Below are 27,121 nucleotides of genomic sequence, written 5' to 3' on the forward strand. Positions count from 1 at the left end.
AATTGTTACAGAGGGGGGTTCTTGGTGGTGGCAGAGGGGGCGGGGGTCTTCATGGCGCGGGGGGTGTAAGTGGGGTGAGGTGGTCGGGAGCACTTGTGATTTACGTGCGGACGTGAATGTATGTGCGTGTATATACGGAAGAGGGCAGTATAATAGCAAACGAGACTAACACAACGCCAGATCGAGACCGCTGTCTTGAGATGGCCTCCTAGGGCTAGGGCTGGCCGGTCGCAAGAAAAGCCTCTCGTCTTGCCTTCTGGCTTCGAGTCGATTTAATTCTTCCGTGATCGCCGTGTGGCCGTTCTCCGCCGCTAACTCGGTCGCGCTTCTATTCTGGCAATCCCTCACACGAAGCGCCATCGCGTTCCATCTGCGCAAACAGATTAAAATTTCTTTAGAAACGGGTCGATTAATTTTTTGCAAACCGTATCAGCAGAAACAACTAAAATTAAATTGAACATTTTTATGGAAACGGTTAAAGATATCGGTGAGATGCATACCTATACAATATCCTGGCAGTATCCGCGTGTCCCGCGGCACAAGCCCAAGCAAGTGGCGTAAGACCAGCGCTATCTTGCCTGAGGGCATCAACTTCGGCATCTAATACGCTACTAGGATTTTCCGCTCTCCAGTGGAGGAGGGCGCAGGCTAACCTGGAGTAGCCCAATCCAGCGGCCAAATGCAACAGGGTAGGGCCACCGGATTGTAACGGTTCCGCTCCGGCTCGCCACGGACGGACAACAGCATCCTGAAATCCAGAGAACGAAACAAGCTGAATAAATAAATAACCACACTTACCAAAGAAAAGAGAGTATTGAAACGTTAACACTTGCGTCAACACTCCACTACCTCTTAATTAATTAGTTCTTTATTTGTAACGTCTCGTCCATGAGATCATGATCCTGAAAGGATAACATAACTCTGGAAATGATTGTACAAGTAAAATATAGTGTCAGGAGAGAGTACGATAATAAAGAATTACAAAATAATAGAAAAGTTCTCGTTGTACGTGCTCCATCTTTCTCGTTTAATTTGATTTTACTTCCGGTGGCATGAGATAAACTCTAAATAAAGAAACTGCCGGTCAGCAATGTGTTAAGATGATACCAACCTGACAATACGCGACTAGTCGCTCTTCCAAGTGAACCGCGGGCGACGGTGGACCAGGCCCCTGAAGACGAGACTCCACGTCCGCCAAACGGTCCAAGAGAGCTCTCTCTGGACTTGGCTCGGACGTCGGTGCTCTTCGATACTCGAAGGCAACGCTGTCAGAGACGACGAACCCGTCGCACGCGACCTGAAGAGACGCTATGCCTGGAGCATGAGCAGGACAACGGCAACGCAAGACACCTGGCTGCACCAAGCAGGCTTCAACCGGTTCAGCGTCGAACAACACCGAATACGATTGAGAGTTACTGCCACCGGTCCAGGGGCCAGCAACCAATACCTGTGACGAAAACAAAATTCCTGTCACACGATCTATACAGATATAGTAAAATGCATATTATGGATAAACATTCGACATCGGAGCTGCTTGATCCCAAGCCTTCTTCTATAGGAAATAGATTTCAATAGAAAGGCGTACCCGAAGCAAGGCCTACCAGAAAAGCTTTACCAATAAGTTTTCTAGCAAATCTAGGGTCTAACGCCTTAATCATGTAAATTCCCCTACATTTATTTTTTACCTAAACTACTCACTGATCAACCAAACCAAACGAAACTCAGTAAAACAGATCTTACCTTCACACCACCCTCGGTGTAACTCCACTCCGGACTATACTCCGCAATATGGACGGTTGTTCCAGGATGACATCCCACGTCGTTATCGGATTCGCCTCTCCCCTCGGCCTTGGTCTGTTCGGCCTCGAAATCGTGCAGCTCCGGTAGATCGCCAAACACGTCGAACGCGTCTAAATTAACCAGAACGTCGTCCGACGAGTCGATGAAGTCCATCGGGTTGATCATGCTATTGTCCGCCGGTGACGGCGACGGGGAAGGTGGCACCATGTTGGCGGATAACGTTCGCTGGATGTCCTCTTGACTTAGATCCAAGGTCTCGGCGAAATCGGTGACCTCTGTGCCAGCGCCACCAATTGGCAACGTTTGCACCGAGGAGCGATCCATACTCTCCTGGGCGTCGATCTCCTGTTGGGTCTGTTGTTCTCTGTCGACGCTCGTCTGTTGTACGATTTGTTGCTCCGTGACCTGTTGCATCTCCACTTGTTGGCTTTGCTGCTGTTGCTGCTGCTGTTGTTGTTGTTGCTGCTGCTGCTGTTGTTGTTGTTGTTGCTGCTGCTGCTGCTGGTGATGGTACGGTTGGCTGTTGAGTATCAGAAGACCGCCGCCGCCTTGAATCTGTTGCAAACTTAACACTAGAGGAGCCGGCTGTTGGCTTTGAGTCGTATGGGAATGTCTTGAGTATACGCGGGGAGCCGGTGAGGCTGTTGTCGACGTTTGCTGACCTCCGGTAGTCGAGGAAACCTGATCGTTAACACGGGAGAAGAAGGGAAATCGTGAAACGGAGTTTAGAAACTAAACACCGCGGGCCGAGCTATTGAATACCTGAACGAGTTGCTTGGTTTCAATTCAAGCTTAGCATTCGAGCTGGAAATGGAGGAATTATGTTAATGAAGTTATTCGTGAGTAGACTGTTGATGTTTATGCAAATTCATATTTTTACAGAGGACGAATTGAAATTTAAGGAGAAGCGTCGTAGCTTCTAACCAGAGTATTTTATTTTTGATATTTTTGATATTTTTCATTTGTACACATTCTCGTACATCTTCTCATATGTTCACCCGTCACAAGTGCATGGGCAACAGTCTGTTCACAAAAGTATGGAATACGAAAATTCGAATTACGAAATTGAAATTGAAATTAAAGTTAAGGTTGGTATTAATGAACTGTTCAAATGGGATGGTGTTCCCTTGAAACCAAGAAATTCGTTGCTTTCTATCGTCAAGGATGGCCAGGTTGGCCTCTCTGAAATGCCATCCTCTATACAGGGTGGGGCACTTGAATGGGAACACCTGAATATCTCCGTTATTTATGGTTCTGTGAAAGAAACCTTTAAGACTAAGTTGCGCTGTTTAAAATGGCACGTGTAACAATAGGAGAAATTTTGTCGTTGTAAATCACAGCGTATTATTGAATCGAAAAACCATAAATTGTCTCAAAACTAGACACCTCTGCCTGTGGTATGACATTGAATTTTTTCGATATACCAAAAAATTAGGAAATGTCAGGCCCTTGGAAATTTCTGAATTCTACGAAAAAGTATTACTTATTCATTGAAGCCTTAACCCCTTGCACTCTGCGCCATCTCGTTGCAAAATGTGCGAACAGAAATCGCATTCCATAAAATAGATCTAACTTTAAAAACATGTCTTTTCTGGTATTATTAAACTTGATTATAAACTCTTAGAGCTTTCTTGAAGCGTTCACACTACTGCAAATATAAATCCTTTTCATGTCAGACTTACGACGTCCCTTCATAGGGGACATCCGAGTGCAAAGGGTTGAAAAGACGATTAAACAAATTCGTACAGTGTTGTGTTTCTTCAAGTGCCCCATCCTGTGTACGGCAAGTGTCGGATCCGGTTACCTGATTGTCCGGTGTTAGTCTCCTAGGTGCAAGCTGAGTGCTGGTGGTGGAGGAAGTGGAGTTCGCTCGCTGCCTGTCCAACAGTTGCGAAACTATCATGTCGACGGGATGATTCGAGTGTTGTGTGAGATGAGGATTGTTCGGATCGTCATCTCCACCGAGGAACATGGGTCTGAGTTGCGAAGCCAGCTCGTCTCGCGTCCATTCTTTCTTGTCTGGCGGCAGTGCGAGACACGGTGGCAGCGCCGCTAGCTTTGCATCACCGTCCGGGTAAGGAACGTTTAAGTAGTGAACGAGAACGACGTCTGGATTCTGCAGTAGCCAATAACATCTCCGATGAAACGTCGGAAGGATTGCCGAGTGCACGTAACAGCCGTAGATGCACTCGACCCCCTGGACCTGCGATTCGACCGAGAACAAATCTCAACTCCGACCGACTCCCTGGACCGCGATCACTTTCGTTCGTTAAACAAAGCGCTACCTTCAGTTTCATATGATCCTCCCGTGTAGTCTTGCCGTCTTTTCTCTTCTTCCAGCAATAACCGTCCCGCCGGTAACGGACTTTCTTTCTCGAATACAGTAACATCGAACCACTGCGCGGTCGCACCTTCACCTCCCGACTTTGCCATTCCGCGTGCCTTTGGAAACTTATCAGAATGGCGGCGATCTCCTGATGACAAATCGTAAGGTTTCAATTAACATCAGAACCGGGCGTGGTATTTAAGAACCGTGTTATTATCTTAAAACCCGTACCGGCGATTCCCGTGTAATTTGTCGACAGAGGGAAACAACCGTAGGACCAGGAAACACGTTGGAACGCGGGCATGTCGAGTTCCCTTTTTGGCACGAGGGCCAATTTGCACTTTGTTACCGTGTCGAGGGCCCTGGACGTGTAATTATCTTGCAACCGGCAACGGTATTTTAAGGACATTTGTTTTCGGTCGCGGAGAAGTGTTAGTCAAAGAGAATTTTCAGTCGAAGGAGTTGGCACTACAAACAACTGTTTCGCTTTATTGAACGTTAAACTCGTGTGAGCATAAAATTACCAACGCGTTTAAAAACTGCTTCGCATCGCGATACGTGATTCATTTATAATAAACAATAATTCGAATTTTGATTTAGTATTCAACTATCCTTGAGACTTGTTCAGTTACAATTTCTATGAGCAATTCGACACAATAAGTAACCGAAAGTATTGCAATATGACGTGGTCACTAATTACCTCGTGGTTGATGTGACCTTAAATGAAGTAATCAAATAAAAAAAAAAGTATCGACATTTGCAGAAACATTACTTTTTGGTCCCCCTAATATAACCTGTATCGCCAATTAAACAAGATTAATCTTCCTTGAATATGAAATTACAGTATCATACACGTCCATCCCTTCCCACGCAGTGTTTCGTTTTATTCGATTCGCGTTACATCACGGGTACGCGACACACTTAGAAAGTGCAACCGGAAACTTCTCAAGATGACGAGGATAAGGGAGCCTCGGGAGAGAAGTGGGATACACGGATTCGAGGAAACATATAGACACTCTTCAGCCAGCCCCGCTGACATCTGCCTTTTCCGTGGATTTCGCTTACTTTTGCAAATCGCGCTGATACATCTCCGATCTTGCCGCGATTCTCGCGCTTCGCGGTGTCGGGGAGCCGCGCAAAATATTCGCATACATTTTCGCGGGCCGCGCCGAGGGATTCCCGCTGTCGAGGGGGGCATGCAAAGTAAGGGGAACGGGGTGAAATATGAATCGCAAACTCATCGTTGAAAATCATCCCCTGGAGATCGTTTATTATCTGCGAACCTTTCTCGCGGCGTCTAGATAAAAGAGAGTTCGCGGACGAGTTTGAATAATACGCCACGCGGGTCAGAAGCGAGATTTTCGGATTAATGATTCATCCGCTGGAACTCTGCTGGAATCTGTGGCCCGATGGGGGCGAGCCAGAGTTTAGGGGTGAAACTGCGCCAATCGTCTTCAAGAATAGATCAATCTTGGAGAATTTTTAACATGGAGACGATTTAATGTAGAAAGCCCTTTGAAATTGCGAATAAAGATAGTTTGAGAAGGTACTCTTTAGAGGCCATTTTTATGATTTTTTTACGGTCAAAGTAATTGACGTAGACTTTTGAAATTTTGTAGATTTGTTTATATATGTACAGTCGTTCCCATAAATATTTGTACCCTCCATGCCTATTGAAGAATTTTGACTGAATTAAATAATAGTTTTGCTATTACCATATGAAGTTTTCATTACAAATATGCATATGAGTAAGCTTATGCGTGTATCTTATGCGAGAGCAGTAAAAATGCTATGGTTTCACTTCCAATGTTATTTTCGATGTAGTCAGAGATATAAGAAAAACGTGAAGAAAAATCGTCCCTGAAGAGATTAAGGGAAGATTTCATTTTTTCACCGAACATGTAAGACGAGAAATGGAACCTCGTAACCTAGAGGTTCTTCGTGAACTTACGAATGAAACTGCCTGAATATTTAAACAATTTTTGAAAGCTGCTCAGGGTCCTCAAAACAACTGCGCTTTCGACGTCTAGAGTTGAAACTCCGTTACGGTCAGGAGATCGCCTGGCCAGGACCAATTAATGGCGACACGACCCGTCTTCCACCGCAAACACCCTACCCTACCGTTGCCAGAACACCCTGTATATACAATTACAGACGAACACTGTTCAGATTTCGCGTGGTTAATCATGACACGTCGTTCTCCGGTACCCCGGGACTGCACGTTGCGCCGTCGAACATGCAACCTCGTGAGAGTTGGAGTGGAGAGAAATAAGGATGGAGAAAAAAAAATACGCGCAAAGGGAATAAGAGAAAGAATTCGGTCGTATAAATATTCGAGGAACGGTCCCGAGATGGTTATCCCGCAATTTCCATCGGCGAACGACAAGAATGGAAGAAAGCAGCCTCCCAGGGAAAGGGAGGGCAAAAAATTGAACACCCGGAGGTGAAATAAGTAAGTGCGCGGCCAGAAACGCCGCGGCACGCGATCTGACGTGGGCAAATGCAAATCGAACGCCAAACTGCGGCTGATTCGCCTAACCATGGAAAGGTGGCTGGCAATAAAATTCTACCGGCGTTGATATAAAGTTCAGGCGGCGCTTCGCGTGTCGCCTTCGTTTGGAAAATCGCTGCCAATCGGCTCGACTATTCCACAGGACCATAGATTCAGTTTGTTATTAACGCTACATCTACACGTCTCATTTGTACCTATTTCTACCCTGATCAGGCGAATGATTAATCTTATAAATCCTTGTTTTTTTATTAAATGCAAAAATATTTGACGTGGTGCTAAATTAAACAATGCATGAAACCCTCTATGTCTATTGAAGAAATTTGTCTAAATTAAATGATAGGTTTGATGTTTTCGAATCACTGTTTTATCGTAAATATGTACATGAATAAACTTTGCGCACGTATACATTTATAATGAACAATTTTGTAGAAGAATTTAAGAAATACTATTTGCTATACATATATCGGCTACATTCGGAATTTTACATAATATTCCATATTTCGAATGGATTTTTACAGAAGCGATATATTAAGGAAATCCTCTTATATGCACGAAGAGGTATTCAACAATAAAATGATATTATGTACACAGGGTCACCGCTAAACTTGAAGATCCGAACGAAGGTCGAACTTATCCCGTTCGGTCCATCTATTGTAACAGCCAGAAAAGAAATTTGGCTCGCGTCTTTATTACCCCGTCGAATCCATTGTTAATTTCAACCGTCCGTTGTACTAACAACCGACACAGTTCAGTCTACATGAAATATGATCCACGTAGCGTACTGCCAAATTCAAATTCATATTTATTACTATTTCTTACAGAGACAGCGTACTTAATCCAAATAGTACACGTTTGCTTGATGCTTCACATAATTTAACAATATTCGAATAGAGGTGTATCGAAAGAGAAACGTTTTCAATCCTCTACGTAGTCATCCTCGAATGAAAACTTAAAATTTCCATGTACAAAAATTATATTTTGTATCATTTGAATAGCTCCGATTAAACTGAGTAACATTTTCTTCAACTGTTTTTATTGAATTATGCATAATTACTCTTACATTACCACATCAGTCCCCTTTTCCGTTGCAATATCGAGAATAGTCGAAGAGATATCGCGAGATAATTGAAGGTACACGGCCGCAACCGGGGAGGAATTTCTCGTACGTTTTCCTCTGACAGACAGTCACTGATTGGGGGTCGCTCATTTGGCAAGCGGAACCCACAAATCGTACATTACAAATGAGGTATGGTAAGATCGCGCTCGCTTGCGGCGATGTCGCATTACGTCGACGAATCGTGTTGGACCGTTTAGGGGTGGAGAGTCAGTCGTGTTTCATTTCCAATGAAACGAATGTAACGAAATTACGGCGAAAAGAGTAACGCGAGAATAAGTTATCGAAAACAATACCTGAACCTTGTATCATTAACAACAGTAGTTATTCATTTAAAACCTTGGTATGATTCTCAGTTCAATCCTTAGGTTTGATGATATACGTAAAATAAAAACGATTACACATTAAAGGGGCACGGGAAAACAAATGAGCTATTATTTCAATTTAGAGGAAATGTGCGATTTTGAATACAGTACATTTTTTTTTTAGTTTGGATAATACGACTTCTGTGGTCACGTGAGTTTACTGTATATTAACAATAATCAAATTAACAAATGGGCAAATTCGAGAAGTTCGATATTCGGCTATTTTTGCCTGTTGCATTTAAAACACCTGGCATCATGACACCCCCTTTGCAAGGGCACTAGAAGATGACGAAGTGGAAACATTTTTCAAATCAGTCAAAAGAAGACTACACAATATTCCAGATGAATAAATATTCATCTATTTATTGACACCGCCGTTAATTTTCCCGTAGGAAGAGTAATCCTTCAAACGCAGGAGTCCTTCCACGTATAAGTTTAGCCTAATCCAGAACAGTTAATTTAAGAGCAATGGACTTAACCTCCCCAAATAACTCGAGGGACGTAAAGCATTCTGTTATAGCCCAGAAAAAAAAAGAATCAAGGGAGGTGGAACACATCGCGAGGTAATGTACGTTGGAATAAAATTATCGAGAATCCCTGTCTCATTCTGGAAGATAATCGTCGAAGGAAAGACCAGCGGAGAAGAAGGTAGGAACGGAGAAGAAAGAGGGAAAGAGGAACAGAAGTGTGGTTCGGAGTGCTTAATAACTTTGCACCGTTCCCGAGGGTGGGCCTTGGAGTCTCCAAAGGTTCTCCAGCGAACGTGGCCTGGATATAAATATTCTTAACGAGGGATGGATGAGAACGAGCGAGATGGGTAACTGGAGTGGCTGGAAAGAGGGAAACGGAATAAGAGCCCAAGCAAGGCTCCGCAGCCATTAGACCTGCCGAGCACCGACAACGAGGCTAGATAAAGCCAGCCCGCTGTGTTCCATTGATTTACAACTGGTTAATTGATCATTTGCATTCTGTCGGGGATACATTGCGCGGCTGTCCGCGCACAGAAACTAGAACTTCTGACCCCGACTTTCGCCCGTGAATTCCTGAACACCCTGCACCCCTCCTCCTTCGATCACCTCGACGTTTCCCAACACTTTTTCGTCCTAACGTACCTTCTCGGTCCAACGGCCCTCCCAAAATGCATAGTCGAATAAAAGCGACGTCTAGATCTATACAAATTTATTAAAAGACTGGCTCTCTGTAAAATGAAATATTAACCCTCTATGGGCCTAATTATTGTTTCTGCAGACAATTTGCAAGGCGTTTACTTCGATATTTCAGGTAGATACCAACCGTCATCAATATTGTTATTTTATTATCAGAGACATTATATAATTAAAACTAAAATTATTTGATAAAATATCGATATATTAGCATGTAATCTGAAAGTTACATGAGCCCATAGAGGGTTAATGTGACGCTTTTTTCTGTCATTATAAAATAAAAAATAAAAAAAAATAGATATTTGTCTTTATTTCATAATAGAACTATATCTCAATAATACCCAACAAATTTATATTTATTTATTCTAATTATTTTCATGTTACACGAAGTAACCACACACTATTTAAGGCAACTCAAATATGTCTGACTAAACCATATCTCAATTTCACTCTGACATCAAAAGCAGAGGCAAATTTACGATTGAACTATTCCTGTTTGAATCTCGTTTCTAAATCCACGTTTCACTACCTGTAATTTTACCAAGATAAAACCCAAGAGTTTCGACTCTGAGTCTCATCGACTAATATTTCGCCAGGTGTTTGTTCGATTCGAAGTCATTTCAGCTAGAGGGTAACAATGGCCACGCGAGTAATCACGTAACAAGCGGAATTATTATATTTGTCGAGCGTATTAATAGCTTCCGCGGGGCAGCCGTATCTTAATTCAATCGGCCCCCGGAATCGCGCCGAAATTTTCTCCACGCGAGACCTCCCCCGCGTCGAAATTGATTTTCCACGCGTTTACCGTATTTCGTAACGTGCCAGACACGAAATGGGTCAGGCAACGCGGGGAATAGTTTAGCTTGAAAGATGGCGTCTGACAGCGCATATCGTTACGTTGCGTGCAAGGTCGGGTTCCGTGCAAACGCCAGTCAGGACTCTCGAAAAATTTTTGGCGTGACACGACTCGTAATTGCGTACGTAATGGTCTCAAGTTCGTGTTGCTCGTTGCATTTCTTTTCCTTTCTTCCTTATTTGCTTTTTAACCTCGTAGATCAGGGATGAACTCGCCCCCAGCCTTTTCAAGTATTCGCTACTTTCAGCTTATTATGTCTGTTGTATATCTTGTACACGTTATAATGTACTCATTAAAATTCTATTTAAGTATTGTATTTCTTCTTCGTTTATACCAAATAATTTCAAGCACGTAAATAATGTACCTAACTCGGAGAGAATACATTTTAAACACGAAGAATTTATGAAATAGTTAAAAAAAGGAATTTATTTTTAAAGCTGAATGTTAAAAAGTTGTTGACTCTTTTTAGTCCATACAGATTTCTTTTTTAAAATTAGATCCAACATTCTCGAAACGTGTAACTATCGAGGAATGCGCCAAAATAAAATCAATTTCTAAAAAAAATTGTAATTTCCTGGCCCTCTTAATTTGCATTTAGACAAGCACCTCGCCACAGTTCCAGCGTATGTGACCACGCGCAGCCTTATAATGATGAGGCATCCCTGAAGTGAAATGCGGCCTCCCAATGCCAAAAGGTTCCCCACCCCTCGTGTGGATCGTTGCGAGCGAGAACGGTCCGCCACGTAACGTGTCCGAGACTCGAAGAAGGTCAGCCCGCGTGCTCTTCGAGCGGAGAAATGTATAGATCCTTCAAGATACGACGTAGGAGCCCATAGATTCCTGCATTCGGTTCAACGGATACGTAAACGAGACGCCTTCTGTCTCGTGTGTTGCCGGAAAGGATGTATTCCCCTTGATTTACGAATGCGAAAGGCCCGATAAATCCGACCCTCCTTCCGACGCCCCCTCCCGACCGAAGATGGTGCGTCCTTTTCGACGCTTCCTGTTTACGACACACGCCTCGAAGAATATTATCGTAAATCTATCATTGATATGAGAGCGATCCGCTGAATTAACGGGCTGCTTCCTCGAGTCCCTCCCGAACGCACAGAATTCTGGTTTCAGTAGTTCGTGACGGTTCGGGCAGACGGCAGAGCCGAGCTGCCGCGGCGGGCTAAGTAGAATGTGGCGGCAATGGACAGACAGCGGAGATATAACCGTTTCGGAGTCGGATGATGAATATTTAGGTGTGCGATAATCTTTAGGACCAAGTTATAGGAAATACAAATGTGCGGATGAGACGAAATTTGACGATATGTTCGATCTTCTTAGCTTATAATGAAAGTTCTCTTTCTGAAAGAAGTTTGAAGTAGGAGGAGCAAATTGACTGAACAGCTTGTAATGTCGAAGAAGTGTAATAGCCACTTAGATAATTACTCTTTGGTTAATTTAATTGTTTCTTTAAACAAAAAAAAAAGAAATTAAAAAACTATCATAGAAAATACTATTTAAAAAAAAAATCATTCACACAATTTCACGCATTTGAAATAAAGCGAACGAATGTATGCATCTGCTGTAAAATTCTGATTAATCGAAAAGCAGTGAGAGATTAAAAACACCGAGTTGAAGCATTTCGACGCGTTAAAAATTTCACGCGAATTATTCCAAACTTAATTCGCTTCGAATATCGTAAGAAATGGTTTCTAAGAGGATTTGGGCGAGCTGCTAGAATAGATAGAGCTAATAAAGTATTCCGACGGTTATAGAGAGCGGATAAGTGCTCTCGAAGTGCCTCGTGAACGCGGCGTCTCTAGTAGTATGAACCGGTATTTGATCGGACAGGGAGAAGCGACGGGAACACGCGATGCAGGAATGTCAACATCATACCGAAAATTCCTGTCAACGACGTCAAAACATACTTGCGGGTTTCCTAGGTCTGACAAGTGTATAACGACGCGAGAACAGTTTGGCGAGCGACGATACAGACACAAGGAAGTTTGCTTGTTCCACGGATAGGTCGAACACTCTCGTTCCGTACTGTTAGCAACTAGATCGGCTTAACCTTCCAGCGTGGTCGACTATTTTTGAATCACGAGCACGGCTGTTGGGTGTGTTACACTCTGGATTTGCCCTTTACCGGATTGTCGATGACTGATGCAATTTTGCTGGGTTTTAATTAATGAAACGTATTGCTCAAAGTGAAATTTAGCGTGTATTAACGAAATTTATTGTTTGGAACAAAATGTGGTGGCTTATGTGAGAATTTATTAAATATTATTACAGAGGAAGAGATAGTTAACCCACCAAGTACTAAGATATACATTCGAAATTGAAAGACATTAAATGAGGAAAATACTTGTACCATTTTTAATTTTTTTAAATTGGAATTAGTCGTATAAATAGAACACGTTGAATGTCAAATTCCATCTATGAACTGCAATACAAAAGAAGTGTAGTAGAAGTGTATCGACAATAATCTGATCGAGGTTCATAGTATTTCCTAATGAACAATTAGCGCCATACGACCTTCTTAGAAGACCTACGCCTAGAAAAATATTTAAAATATGAAAACTAGGATTGAATGCTAATACCCTTTGTGTTTCTATTGTAAAAGCTGTAAAAAATTGTCCTTTTCCAACGAATGCCAGAAATTCTACTCGTGCCCCTTGTGAATCAGAGTGTTAGTAATTCGCGTCTAACATCTATGATAAAAATCGTCGATGTTCCGGCGAGGACTTGGTATTTTTCCGTAGATGTGGAACAGTAACGAGATGCACTACCTAAAATTACCTCCTCCCCGGGCCAACAGGAGCGTTCGATTCGAAAACGCAATCGCAACGGTGGTCAGAACCGAATAGTGCATCTGAGAAATTGCATATCGATGCGCCCCACATAAACGTTCCGGTGCACCGGTTCCCTTCGTCATCTCGGAAAAATTAGCCAATTTCCCGAACCCTTTGTGGCGCACCGAATAACAGCGAATGGATGTTATTTCGCCAATGGCAGTCCACGAACCAATACCTCATAGGGTTTCTTCTCGTTCGTTTCCCGACGATCGTAAAACAATAACGAGCGAACCATCTCCACGGGCACCGAATCACCCAATCATTTCTCCTCGATTTGTGTTCCTCGTTAAAGGAACCTTCTATCTTCGGAGCCCGTAAAAAGGGACTTGCTTCAAGATTTTTTCGGGGAAAAATTGCGAGAAGAAAGAATTAATGAAGAATACAGTCGAGGATAAGTTAAAAATGTCACCGTACCTGAACCTCGACTCTTTTGCGGGATTGTTTATAGATTGTTTTGCGATAGAGACGTCGAATGAGAGAGTAAACGAGAATTTTTCTGGCGCGATAAGTTTGTAAAAATGTCGATATTTAAAGTATTTGAGGGTAGGCTGCCACCCTTTCGGATATTCGTAACGACCTAAAATCGACGGCAGACGGATGTAAGCAAATATTGACCTCCGCGACAATAACGGCCCCCGTTTGCCGAAATCAATTTCGGCGTTACGTTCGAATACAATCTACTGAAAAATAGTCGCGCCGGAAATTGCATTACCGACAAGCGCAAACTAACGTTTAATTGCGCCCGGGCTGTCATTGTGTACCCTGGCAAACTGTAGGCATTCAACGCATTTATGCTCTCCAGCAAATCGGAAATCAATAAGCAAACAGAAACATTGTTTTCGGATCGATTTCCGCTTACCGATAGACCGCCGGTGGCATCGTGTGCTCATCAATTAAACGAAATGTTATCGGAGAAAACTGACGGAGCTCCCTGTGTCAATCCAAAAATGAAAAATCAAACTGTAATCCTGAATCCCATAGAAACGGATTAACCGCGAATGATAAACACGCACCGTACACATCGCGAACGAGATCCTCTCGTGAAAAGCACCACGGCATGGTACGGACTGAAAAAAGCTGATGTAAAGCTCATTAAAGCTGGTTAAATTCATCTACAGAATTGTGTAATCGAATTTCTTCTTTCATTAAATTAAATAGTACGAATGCCCGCATGTAGGAATCACTAAGTTTAAACTGGGTTAAAAAAATAGATTCAATGTTAATACTCTTATTGCTTAAGGTCTCTAAAATATTTCTACCAACTTGTATTAAACAAATTTCAAAATTTCAATTTACCATGTATCGTTCCTGAGGTTCAAAGCAATAAATAAAAGCCAACAGACACGGGTACACTGATCAATGGATATGGAGTACTATGAATCAGATTTTACTTCATTTTTTTTAATTAAATGGCATAAATGCCCTCTGTATAGAAGTCGCCATACAAAATTCCATCAATTTCTGACAAACCACCCCTAAGGAAAAACCCAAGCCAGGAGCCAACTCACCAACGTATCCATGCATACAATTACAATCATGTAACCCTCCCCTTCGAACTATCAGACTCAGTGCACCTTGTAACACCAAGAACGGAAAAAAAAAATGAAAGGAACGGAGGATGTCAAATTTTGACCGACAGCTACACTTTCTCAGAGTTAATAGCAGCCAGGAAGGTAATAGCTCGTTCGCTATTAAATTCCGAGAATCGCATGCAAATGGCGCGATCGATTCAATTCCCTCTTTCCTTTTTTTCGCGAACCAAAGACAAAAATAACGAGATCTACATACCGCAACGTGTTCCAGATTTCAAACGCTTATCCGCCATTACGGTTGGATAGCAGATTAATAAATCAACGTCATCGGCTCTCATTACCGATGCTAAAAGTGCGAAACAAATGATGTGCTTTTCGCCGAGTGGGTATGTGTTAAAAGTTATTACTATAATTCCTCGACCGAAATATATATCCGACCTAATGTCTCGTTACAAATGGGATTTCATCAGGCGACGGCTATAATAGGAGCGAACGAGGCACGATGGGAATCTTGGAAGTTATCACCAGCCTGGATACGAATGGCGAAGACGAGAGTACGAAAAGGGACACCCGTTGGAAACGGAGGAGGGAGAAAGAATCGATAGAGCGAACTGAAACAACATACGTTCACTTTTCCTCTGGCCGATAAATTTCTATTCCGTATAATCGGGGGCTATTAAAAAAAAAAACAAAAAAACAAAAAAAAACCTCCGAGCTAATAGGAAAAGTTTCCGCGGAAGAATGCCGCCATCAGCCACGAAATTGATTTGCTTCGGCGAACGGAACATCGAACAACTTTGCGCTCGTTTGAAGTTTAGACTCGATTACGGCCTGTCTCCGATAACGACTTAGAATTTGGCATCGCGTCAATAAAAATACGTAACAATAGACTCTGCGTTCCGTTGGATTTTGTAAACTCGAATTCAATTTCCAACCGATTGCCTCGACGGTTTAACGGAGCTCTGTAAAAATACGAGTGGAATCAGAGCGGAGCATAATTTGAATACGCTCGACGATGTTTATTGGTACGGGTTTCGCCGTATTTCCGCGAACTCTACATTAAAAACTGTTTCATCGCGTCTTTGTACTTTAGAATAGCTGCACGGGATTGGGTGATTGTTTGTTTTGGGTTATTGATAACAGATAGTTAACAGACTGTGGAAATTCGTATATATACAGATGAAGATAAATAATATAAACTTAAATGAAAGTACGTCTTATCCTCTAAACGGTATGACATGTTTATTATTGTTGCTATTTTATGGACTTCTGCATTTGTCCACATTCGGACAGGTTTACCTTGTAAACATCCCTTGGAAGTAATTTCCAGGGGACGGTCCGATCGCAGACGTTGCAAAATTCACCTCGGCAACGTTTCGCGCGTTCCATTATGTCCGGTTGCGCACTTATTTAAAAAAAAAAAAAAAAGAAAATGCCCGGTGTCGGACAGAGAAAGACGAGAATACCGAGAGTCCCTGGCTGATGACGTACTCTCATATGCTGTCAGAGGGTCTCGCAAAAAATGGTGTTGTGGAAACGAAGAGGGGTGGGCCGGGGGATGGAAAAGGCAAAAGGTGCGCGAAGAAAGCGAGCGAGAAAACAAGATCACGGGTACGAGTGACCCCGGCAAAGGATTTCGGGTAGGGGCTTAAACTTCCCCTCCCGCCCGCCCGCCCCCCCCCCCATCTCGTGTGGCACGAAAGTTGCTCCGTTAACTTCCCAAGAACTTCAACCCATGAATAGTTTCGCGGGTATGAATCGCTGATGCGGCGGTCTTTCATCAGTTCCGCTTCGCTCGGATAGCGCGAGATGGGGGAGGGGAGGGGTGGGGAGGGGGTCGGAAGGGGGTGGTTTTAAATGAAAAAAGAAATTGACGCAATATCAATAGCGATACATCGTGCCGCCGCTTGAAAATTTTCCTTTCGGCCACGATAACGACGCCGGGGTTCATTCATATTTATGATCCCGCTAATTTTACATCGAAGTTACGCCCCGCGAAGCCAGACACTCGCGCGGAAGATGAAAAGATGTTGCAGCCCCGCTCGAGTTCCACGTTGACCTCATTAGCGATGCATATTACGCCGCAATAGATAAGCGAGACAAGGGGGCGGAACGTTCCACCTCGATCCTTTCGGGGATCGATTAGGAACGAGCTCGAGATCGAACGATGAAATCGGAGTTGGTTTGGATCGGTATAGAGGCGGTAAGGGTAGGGTTCGATAATATTGAGCTGCTTTGGTGAAAGAGTAGGTAGATGGGGAGATAATATGGAATTGTAGAGAAATATTTTCTTGGGATATTTGGCTTCGAGTCGTGGTGCTTTTGTATTTTGGTATCGATATGAAGTTTATGAAATGAATATAAAATGACATTTAGGGATTTATCATTGATGGAATGAATGTTATTGTTGGTGGATTTATGTACACTCGGGGGTGGTTTCGCGAAAATATTGAAAGAAATTAAGTTGTAGATAAAGATGTTCGCGAACCACGTTATCCGATAATGTTTAACATAGACGACTTCATTTATAATGAGTAGACTGCGGATCTGTATGCATTTGTAGAAAATTCGAATGTCCAAGAAACTACAAAATGCAAACAATATGCAGGAATATAGAAAAGATTGAAAGTGAAGTTGGTGTTATAATATCTGCAGAATAAAATAAATTCCTATTTAGGTTCAAGTTTTAATCATGAGTCTAATAATGAGTGATGGTCATTTATAATGAAGTTCTCATTTCGAACAAAAATTCGAATTAGTTGAAAAATGTAGAGTGAAATTTTTTCATTCAAAAAAAAAAAAACATTGTATCCTCTTAATAAATTATCCATCAAAAGCATAGAGTAAAGATATTCGAAGATATACTGATACATAAAAAAAAATACACACAAGGGATCGATTCGCCCCAAAGAAACAAACTAGGTCCTAAAGCTAAAGCTCTCGAGGGTCCCCCTAACAAACGTGCGCAATTTCCTCGATAAACTGACGATTTTCAATTCTGCAAACTACCCTCAAATGTCACGGTATCTAAAACAGTTGCTCTCAGACCATCCTAATATATTTATCCCTGTCTATATCTCCAAATAGAAACGAAAACGTGGGCTAACATTGTCCCCCGTAGTGGGTCAGGAAGAAAGGGCAAGAGGATACAAGCGCAGAGTATCGAAGATCGAAAAAAGGGTGGAAACCGGATAGGGAGAGAGACTTATCGCGATAGTCAAGGGGGGGCAGCAGGCATAGGCTCGCAATTGGGTTCGACTCGACGGAACTGAAAACTCAACTCGGCTCGGCTGAGCTCTCTAGCTGGCTCCAGCTATTGATCGAAGGCCGACCGGGGTCAGAGTAGCAGTGGACTACATCGGTACACCTACGAGTGCACGGTGCTCCACGTGTTGGTATGTGCACCCCTGCACACAGAACCGTCGCCTGCACACGGACGGGCCAGCATCTATCCTCTCTAACCGCCGACGCTACGTACGAGCCACCAACGGCGTTGCGACGTCGACTATTTACTTTACCGGTTGTGCCTACTGGAATTCCGTGTAAATGCATCGACCATTTCGCTAACTCCGTTCACGAACAGTTTATCGCGAACGTATTAACGATGTCGGCGTAATCCGCCCGGTAAACTTCGACCCCTCGAAGGCACGAAGAGCTATTACGACGAAAAAGAAGACCGCCGTTCCTCGTTCTCGAATCGCGAACGGGGAGCCAGCCTCGGAATCTTAAATTGTTGCCAAATTTGTACGCGAGTATCGGGCTTCGACGAACAGGAGATTCGTACTCTTTACTTTTTTCATTATTTAAACGTCGACCTTCTTTTGAAGACGCGATTGTTGATTTTGTAGTCGAGTTCGTGTTAGGAATCGACGAACAAGAGATGACCTTTACTTTATTTTTTCAACAACAAATTTCTTCGATTGGTATATAGGGTACGAATATTTATGGGACTGACTGTATATATATTGTTTTATATATCGATCATATATCCTATCGTAAGTATTGACTCTTCTAAACACGACTTAAAAAAGTTCGACTTAATGGCGAACGGAAATTGAAAATCCGAAATCGAACAGTTGCCAAATTTGTACGCGGGTTCACAACAGGCATCAACAAGCAAAAGATCGTAGATCGCAGTTTTTGTGCTTTAAATATTCGCCTCCCCGAAGAAGATCCAAAGAATGGGGCCAAACGGAATATTGTTTGGTTTGGTGCTCGTCAAGATTACTCCCTGGCTTGGATTTATTCCAAACGCGTGCATTACATCCTTTCTTACACAAATTCGTAAACGTTTCCGAAGATCCATTACTGCGAACAATTGTTACTCGAAGGGATTCTTAAAATAGCACACGTGCGAGACATTGCGGAAAGACATAGGCCCCCGCCGTGCTATTCGCGATATCCGTCTGACTATAGACAGTCTATTTCCCCTTCGTCTGTTCCATTTCTGTTTTACCTTGCACTCTACACACGTATCTTACATCTATTATTGAACGTCTTTATCGCGGGCATAAGTAGCGTGCACGTGTACGATGATACAAAGAAAACTTTCGCAATGACGAATGTAAAATCTAACACCGAAGTTATTGCATAAACAATTACGCAGATGTGAAACTTAGTGGCTCGATTTTATGTCAACGATATATTGACTGTTTCTGTTTTATCTGGCAGGAATGGTTTTAAATCAGTGAGAATAAAGTGATTCTAATATTTATTGGACAATTTTAAAATTTCAAGAATGAAGCAAGGAATAATTACATATATTTTGTTTCTACAAATATAGAAATAAGAAAACGAAGACGCGATTTTGAACGTTTCTGGTTGTAGATAATAACTTTTACATAGAAACTAACCATCAAGTTCGCAAATTATATAATTATTTATAAAGATAAACTGAAAATAAATTAAAATTTTTAAGTAAATATTATGACCAATTTATTTTGAACTTCTAAACATGTACGCCTATAAAATCTAGCAATGAATAAATCACTGATAAACAATTAGACCATCAACAATTTCATTCGTACTTTGTACCGTCTACAGTGACGTCAACAGAGAAGTCTCGTTAAACCAACGAAAGTTTGAGGAAGAATTTACGAGAATATCGACAGTTGCTTTTAAGATTCCCAATTTATGCCACAATTCGCTCCGTTCGGGTTTTGAAATTTTTTCCTGAATGCGATGCGAGAGGGCTCTTTATGCGACAAAGTGAAATCTCTTTGTAGCACGGTTAGCGAAACACGCTATATACCCGGTTGGTGCAGCTAGGAAGCGTATGCTCTTTTGTTGGAATTCGACTGGAACTTTTTTATTACCCGTTTTTCAGTGGGCCCGCGCTAGTTGAATTCAGCTTTTCACGTTTTCCTTAATTGAGAGCGGACGTCCAGGGTTCGGGCGTACGAAGTACCCTCTAATTTTGTTGTCGAATTTACAATTTAGAACACTCGTAGCTCTTCCAAATTGCACGATGTATACAGATATATTCCCAACCCTCGTCGTGTACTTTTTTTTTTCTAATTACAACCGACGCCGTATGAGTATCAAATTATACCGCTGGCGATGAGTCGAATCGAATTTCTCGGTTTGTCGTGGCGGGGAAATTAAACGCGTAGAAAAATTTAAAGAAGTATGTTACTTTCTTGTTAATGTCTTCAAGGAGCAGCAAAAGAAGATACATAAGTATTCGTACCTTCTATGTCCATTGAAGACATTTGTCTAAACTAACTGATGGGTATGACGATGGGTGTGGTTAATATATATTAATATTTAAAATATTGTAAAGGGAAGGGAGATCCATCTATGATATATGTATAGTATATCAAATTCCATGCATAAAATTCTTTATACAAAATCTCTTGAGGTAAAAATATAAAGTAAAATTATACTTGAAGGGAATTTTATGTGATATATACTAATATATGAAATATCGTAAAGAGAAGGAAGATTCATCTATGATGTATAGTACATCAAATTTCATATATAAAATTCTATGGAAAGAATTCTGTTCTTTCATCTATGAAATTCTTTATACAAAATTCTTGATATACGAAGGGAAAATCTCTCGAGGTAAAAATATAAAGTAAAATTACCGATGAAATTCTTGCACAAAGATCTAAAGTAAAAACATATATAAAGTAGACAGAAATTACTTATCAAAAATAACATTCTAAAGTAATTTTAACATCAAATATGTGGAATGAGTAAGAGTATACCTAGTAAGTGTACAACGTATAAAACACAAAGTAGAATGATTAGAAAATCTCAATAGGAATACAAATAGTAAATGAGGTTTCCTTCAGGGGATTTTAGAATATTTTCAAATATTCCCTTGTATTTTCCCCTTAGAGCGTGAATACCTCTAGATTCAGTACGTTTAATGCTAACGATAAAATAAATCTGGTAATTAAATACCATTTCGAATACGATTAGGATCGTGGTCTCTGACTCACCTCGTTGGTGTTCCATCGGTGCCTCTGAGTTGGAAAATGCTCGGCTCGTGGCAGGGTCTCCAAATTTTCCGGAAGTTTTATCGGATCCCCATCTAAACAGACCAATAAAGACGCGATGAAAATGCCACCCCCGAAACGTCTGATATTTCGCGTGGAACGGTTTCCAATATTCGGTGGCAAAAGGGTGGTGGGGTGGGGAAGGAGGAAACTCGATACCCCTCTCGACGGTTTCGTTTATACCGCGGCTCTCTGTATAACTCTATCATTCGAGTGGCCGACACTCGTAATCTGATCGTTCGCCGTATCACGCGAGTCACCGTAATTCGTGCATACATATTTATTTCGACGAAAGCTCAGACGTTTGCGTAACACATCATTAGCCGTGTTTATATACAACGGATCGAGGGAGTTATCGATCGGTACGCGTACACGAGCCGTCCACCGAGCGCAAGAGTAACCGACGCTAACGAAAGTAATTCACCGTTCACGTGCATAACCTTACAACACCGTCGAGATATTCAAATGCGTAATTAATTCGTAAATGAAAACAGAGCCAAGGAAACGTGCCTTCTATTTTTACGAAAGCTCGCGTATAAACACGTAGGCGGTGTTTCCCGCCGATAGGAGCCCGATGGAGTAAATTCAATTTTCTGGGTCACGTGGCACGATTCATCGCGAGCCATTAACCGGACACCGTCGAACGCGAAAAATAAAAAAAACTGGCGACCGGTGTTCCGATACGTCTCTGTCTCTCTCTCGTTGCGAGTTCTCGCGAGAGGGTAGGGGGTGGAGGGATGTGTATAAATTACCGCAAATAAATTACGCGCGCATTGACGTTTCGAGGCATTAAGGAAACGACCGTTCGTCGTCGAAGGGACACGGGGGAGGGCTGAAATATGTCAGTTTACCGTCCCCAGGTTCGCGTAGGAACGTTATTGATATCACCGGAAGTGCAGCTGCACTTTCTCGGCTCCGTGGTAATTTATTGCCAATACCTTCCGCGCTGTTATGAATTTTCGCGGCGCCTCTCGCAGCCACACGGAACCCTTGTTCGGATATAAAGATGAGTGATATCTCAATTTCGACGGGGAGCGGTCGGACCGTACGGGCGTTAAATTTTAAAAAGCGCACGCGGTAACGGCGAGCAACTGAAAAGAACGTTGAAAATAAATCGTCCAGAGACTGGACTCGGAATCTCGATGCTCCGATGGAGAATCCGAAAGGAGGAAACAAAATAGAAAAAGAAGAGAAAGGAGAATAAGAAGGCAACGAAAGGCATCGCAGTGTATGTGCAAGACGCAGCCAGACGCGAGGCTAATTATTGATCAAATAAAGTGTACCGAACGTTATAATGGCCTTCGTCAACTTTGCAAAGCGTTTTCGGTATGTCTGTGTCTATAATGATAAGCAAATATAAATAAGAAAGCTAATTGTGGAAGCGAGAGGTATGAGAATACTTCTCGACACCTAAAATTGAAATAGGATTACGTCGTAGAGAGACATGTGACTTACGTGTAAGAACTGTGCGATAATTATAAAATCAAAAGCAATAATCTACTTTCCGATCGATTTGAGAATATAATGAGAATGTAATACACTAGTTGAGAACAAAATTATTTCTTTTGATTCGATATTAATAATCACTATTCAGTGATATTCCTGCACCTAAGATGTATTAATGTGATAAGCTACTCTATTAAAATTATTAATAATTTCTCACCTCACTTGTAATTCGTTAGTATTGCAGACAGTAACGCAAAGGCGGTAGCGAAAAGAACTGAAATTTCAGTAAGACGTTTTGCAAACTCGGTCAAGAGCATTTTAATAATCATAATTTTGATAGTATGCAGATTTACATTAATCCCACCATTTAATTATTTATTTTGGAATTTCAGTAGAAAAGCTTCGAATCGACTTTTCGACAAACCAAAAAAGCTAATAGAACAAAGAAAATAATGTGATCATAGTGAATGCATATTTGAAAAGAAGAAAAATTAAAGCAGATCAACGGCTGTAAGCTATTAGCAGTGACTTGAAATAACATAAGTAGCTATTTCGTAACCTTTAATCCGATAGACGTTGTGTAAAAAACTGTCGGCGTTTCGTCCAAGAAAGACGGACTCATCGATAAGGCTAATCCAGCAAACATCCCTTAGACGCGTCTCGATGCATCCCCCAACTCTTACAAAAAGAAACACTGGCAAATTGAAAGTTACGAGATACGTAGCTTATATTAAACAAAAGCAATCCAAATTTGGCTCGAGAGTTTATAGATCTTTATAATCTAGCAGCCTGAAGAGTTACATACCCCTAAGAAGACTAAAAATAAAATCTTGAGAATCCTTTTCATCTACAGTCGATCACATAAATATTCGTGCCCTCTATGTCTATTAAAGAAGTTTGATTAAATTAAATAATAGTTTTATATTACCAAATGAATTTTTCATTATCAGTATGTATATGAATAACCTTATACATGTATATATTTATATATACATCAACATATTTATACAAACATACACTTGGAAACATCGAATCCAGCATTTAATTTAAATAAATTTCTCCAATAGACAGAGAGGGTACGAATATTAATGAAACTGACCGTAGATCATTAATTTTAGTGAATTACATCGCGCTCTCAAAGGCCAAAAATCCTCTCCCCTGTGTTGCACGTTTTTCTCAAAAAGTTAAATCTCTTTTTCAAGCATCTCGATGAGAGAGTCCCTCGATAAAAAGCCGTTGACACGTTGATTGCCAGACAAACGCTCGTAGAAAATTTCTGCGTGCCAAGAATATTGCATCTACAGAATTAAAAATTCTACACTTTGTTTCTATTTCGTTTAAGCGTAGAGAATTCATTGGCGTGTTGTTGGCGACGGACAACGTGTCAAAGCGCAGAAGAGAAACTATAGAAAGCCATCCACGGAGCCCTTGAAAGCCGTGGCATCGCGACGAGCGATTCGAGAGCAATGTGCGACCTGGCGGAAAGAAATTCTATGAGCCTGCTCGTCTCTGGACTAACGGGGATCAGGACTCACTTGGTGCGAGCGGCGTCGGGTAGGTCGCGTGATAGACGACACGCTGTGGATTCGAATGATTGTAGCCCGCCATTTCCGTGGCGCTCGTCCGAGCTACCGCTTCCTGGATCTTAACGATCGTGGCCGATCGTCATCGTCCCTGAACGTACGCGAACCGCGATCGTTGCTGTGCCCTCGCTGGCATCCCCGGGCTCCTCGTGTGTCTGGACGTGCGTGCGGCTGATACGGCGACTCGACCGTGGTCGGTGTTCGCGATCCTGGACCGTGACAGGCTGCGGGGGCACTCTTTTTGTCAGGAGTGCTTGCTGCCGGGTTCTAGGATGGAAATACGACTCGCTTGACGTTGCCCTCTGCGTGAGGCTCGTGCACGTGGGCAGTGGTTCCCCTTAGAACGGCAGGACATATCCCCCGAAGGATCGTGTACGCGAGCCAGCTTGTCCGTTCGACACCTGTCTACCCTCGGTTCGTAGTCGGGTTTGCTTTCGAGTTTGCGAACGATGAACTCGACGAGTACCCGCGGAGCGAATAACGCGACGTTCACACGGCTACGACACACGTGGAGATTGACGGTAAACCCCGAGATTACGACCGAAGACCTTTTATATTTTTCTCGCTTCTTACACCTTACTCCCTCTCTTTCTTCTCTTGACAAGCTTCTTTGTGCTAGTATAGAAAACTGGAGCCCCCGATTTGCGTTAGATACACCACGGGTTACCGGAACGATTCTCTATCTCGCGATCTTCACCTTTCCACCCTTCTTGACCCTCTTCGACTTTCGTCACACGACGTTGCGATACAGTCCTCCTTTCTCCGAATCTCTCTGACTCTCTCGCCCCGCAGACACGCACACAGGCACACACGCACGCACTCTCCTTCGTTTGTTCTGTCCCTATATCAATCAATCAATCAATCAATCAATCTCTCTCTCTCACTCTCTCTCTCTCTCTCTCTCTCTCTCTCTTTCTCTCTAGCCCTCTTTCCTTTGGATTCTTTTTTTTTTTTTGTAAGTATGTTGTGCGTTCCGGAGCTCTTATTCGTCTTATATCCTAAGTTACAACACTGAACCCGTCCCCACCCGGAGGGACAAAATAATGTAATCACACAGAGTACAGAGAGAACTTAAAAAACGAGATTCGCCCCGCGGCTGACACGCGTATTTACGATCGCCCCTCGCGCGTTCTTACGTCCTCGGCTGCCTTTTTGTATTCCTCTTCCTCACGTTGCCCTTTCCTCGCGTTTGGCCTTCCCTTTTTCGCCACTCGCGCCTCACCTGCTGCTCTTTCCTCGCTGCGTTCGCACACTTCCCGACCTGGTGGTAGCCTCGGCAAACAGTCGATCCTTAATCCTCTTCGCTCCTCTCGCTCTCTCTCTCTCTCCCTCTCTCTCTCCCTCTCCCTCTCTCTCTCTCTCTTTCTTTTTTTGATTCCCAATTTATCCTCGTGTCCTTCTCTTCGCGCGTATACAGGCTTCGTAACGATTTACAGGGACTGGAAATAGTTTACTTTGTCGTTATGCGGTTCCGTGTTCTTGTATTGTTGTTGTTGATATTCTCTTTTCGTTTATTTATTTTTTTTTTTTATTTTGCTTTACAGCGGTCTAAGAGTTTTCCTTTTTTTAAAGAGTAAGGTAAGAGAGACTTCTTTGGAGACGTTGCTGTGTATTATTTGCGTGTTATTTAGTATTATTTACAAATATGTATGTTTTTGTTTTTGTTAATAAAATAGGTTCAAATTAGTCTTTGGCCCCGCGTGTCTGCTCCCGAGCGGCGGGAGCCGCAGAGTGAGCCAACCCGCGACTCTCGACCTCCGTCCATCGCCCCTCTTTTCGTCCTTCCGCGACTGTCCCCTACCTTTATCCGCGTTCCGCCATTTCATAGCCCCCGAACCCCCCACCGCCGAGGCCAGTCCGACTATCCAGCACCAGCCACAGCCCCTGTCTGCCGAATCCCTTTTCCTTCGACCCACCCCGCAAACCCCCGACGATCCTATCCTGCCCCCACCAAGCCTATCCCGCTGCACCTTCCTCAACGTCCAACCCCCACCGCGCGTCGCGACTACCCTCCCTATCGCTTCGACCACCCCCTACTACCCTCGCCGTTGCAACCCGTAGCTTCTACTACGTGTTCCTGTTCCACGGCAAGGTGCATAAACGTAGCTATGTGTACGTGAACTCCCGTGTACGCGAGCGCGTTCGTGTGCAACGCGAACCGTGTGTACGCAGGGGATGCACACTCCGAGCCAATCCCGCGGAGAACCCGCCGATGCTACCCCTCTGGAAAACTCCGGCGGAGTTGTAAATTAAGGATTACCTAGGATGCAAATTAATGCCTAAGCGCGCGCGTTTCTACCTAGCCGCGCGCGGATGCCGCGGAGCTAGGATCCTCTCATCCTCCGCGGACTTGGAAACGGAGTGTTGCTCCGGCTGTCGGGCCGCGATAATCGATTGTTATCCGACCTTCTGCGGCATTCAGAGCCACGCGGAGAACAAACTCCCCGGCACGAGCGTTTAACCTATAAGTAGCACGGCACGACGGAGATGGGCGAATTTATCGTCGCGGATACAAATTTCGACGAATGGAAGGTAAACGACGAACGGTAAGTGTTTTGGTGTTTCGTTTGGCGAGGCTGGAATTTTTACGTGTTTACAATGAGTCCTATAAATATTCGTACCCTCTATGTATATTAAAGAAATTTGTTTGAATTAAATATATAAATCTATACATCTATAAGGTTAACATTTATTTGAAAACATTGAAGCTATTACTAGACTTAAGCTATTACTTTCTTTAATGAACATAGAGGATACGAATATTTATGAGACTGATTGTATTTCCTTTCCAATGCTTGGACAATGCCACACTACCCACCCCTAACGTACACTCCACTATCATATAAACCTAGAACCTTATAAATTCTTTGAGAACAACCCCCACAAAATAACAGTTTCTCTCGTCACTTCGCGTGTCTTTATTAACAGAATATTTCTTCTCGCGCGAAAGTCAACAATTCTCGCGCATAAGTAGTCAGGGGTTAAATGAATCCGTTTCGTCCAAGGACCCGCGGTTTTTCCAGCCCCGTGGATTTACGAGGCTTTGGGTCGAGCCTGGTGGGACGGTCCTGG

At 42.8% G+C, this 27,121-nt stretch overlaps 1 protein-coding gene across 1 annotated transcript; it reads right to left on the reverse strand.

Annotated features, from left to right (window-relative positions):
- Nucleotides 1-48: 48 nt before the first annotated feature.
- On the reverse strand, nt 49-25,933 carry LOC128892670 (calmodulin-binding transcription activator 2-like). Its single transcript, XM_054153203.1, has 8 exons — nt 24,002-25,933; nt 20,964-21,055; nt 4,086-4,274; nt 3,605-4,003; nt 1,741-2,481; nt 1,112-1,447; nt 501-748; nt 49-370 (listed from the first exon to the last, which is right to left on the reverse strand). Exons 1-8 carry the CDS (start codon nt 24,072-24,074, stop codon nt 166-168), a joined length of 2,283 nt encoding a protein of 760 aa, XP_054009178.1. The 5' UTR covers nt 24,075-25,933; the 3' UTR covers nt 49-165.
- Between the last annotated feature and the right edge of the window lie 1,188 nt (nt 25,934-27,121).

The sequence above is a fragment of the Hylaeus anthracinus genome, unplaced genomic scaffold, assembly GCF_026225885.1.
Source record: "Hylaeus anthracinus isolate JK02 unplaced genomic scaffold, UHH_iyHylAnth1.0_haploid 13691, whole genome shotgun sequence".
NCBI classification, from domain to species: domain Eukaryota; kingdom Metazoa; phylum Arthropoda; class Insecta; order Hymenoptera; family Colletidae; genus Hylaeus; species Hylaeus anthracinus.

Coding starts and splice junctions, on each gene's coding strand:
- LOC128892670 (XM_054153203.1), bottom strand. CDS start 24,074: ATGGCGGGCTACAATCATTCGAATCCACAGCGTGTCGTCTATCACGCG. Junction 4,275..20,963: donor ACCGATGGAACACCAACGAG/GTGAGTCAGAGA, acceptor ATTTGTCATCAG/GAGATCGCCGCCATTCTGAT. Junction 2,482..3,604: donor GACTAACACCGGACAATCAG/GTAACCGGATCC, acceptor GTTAACGATCAG/GTTTCCTCGACTACCGGAGG.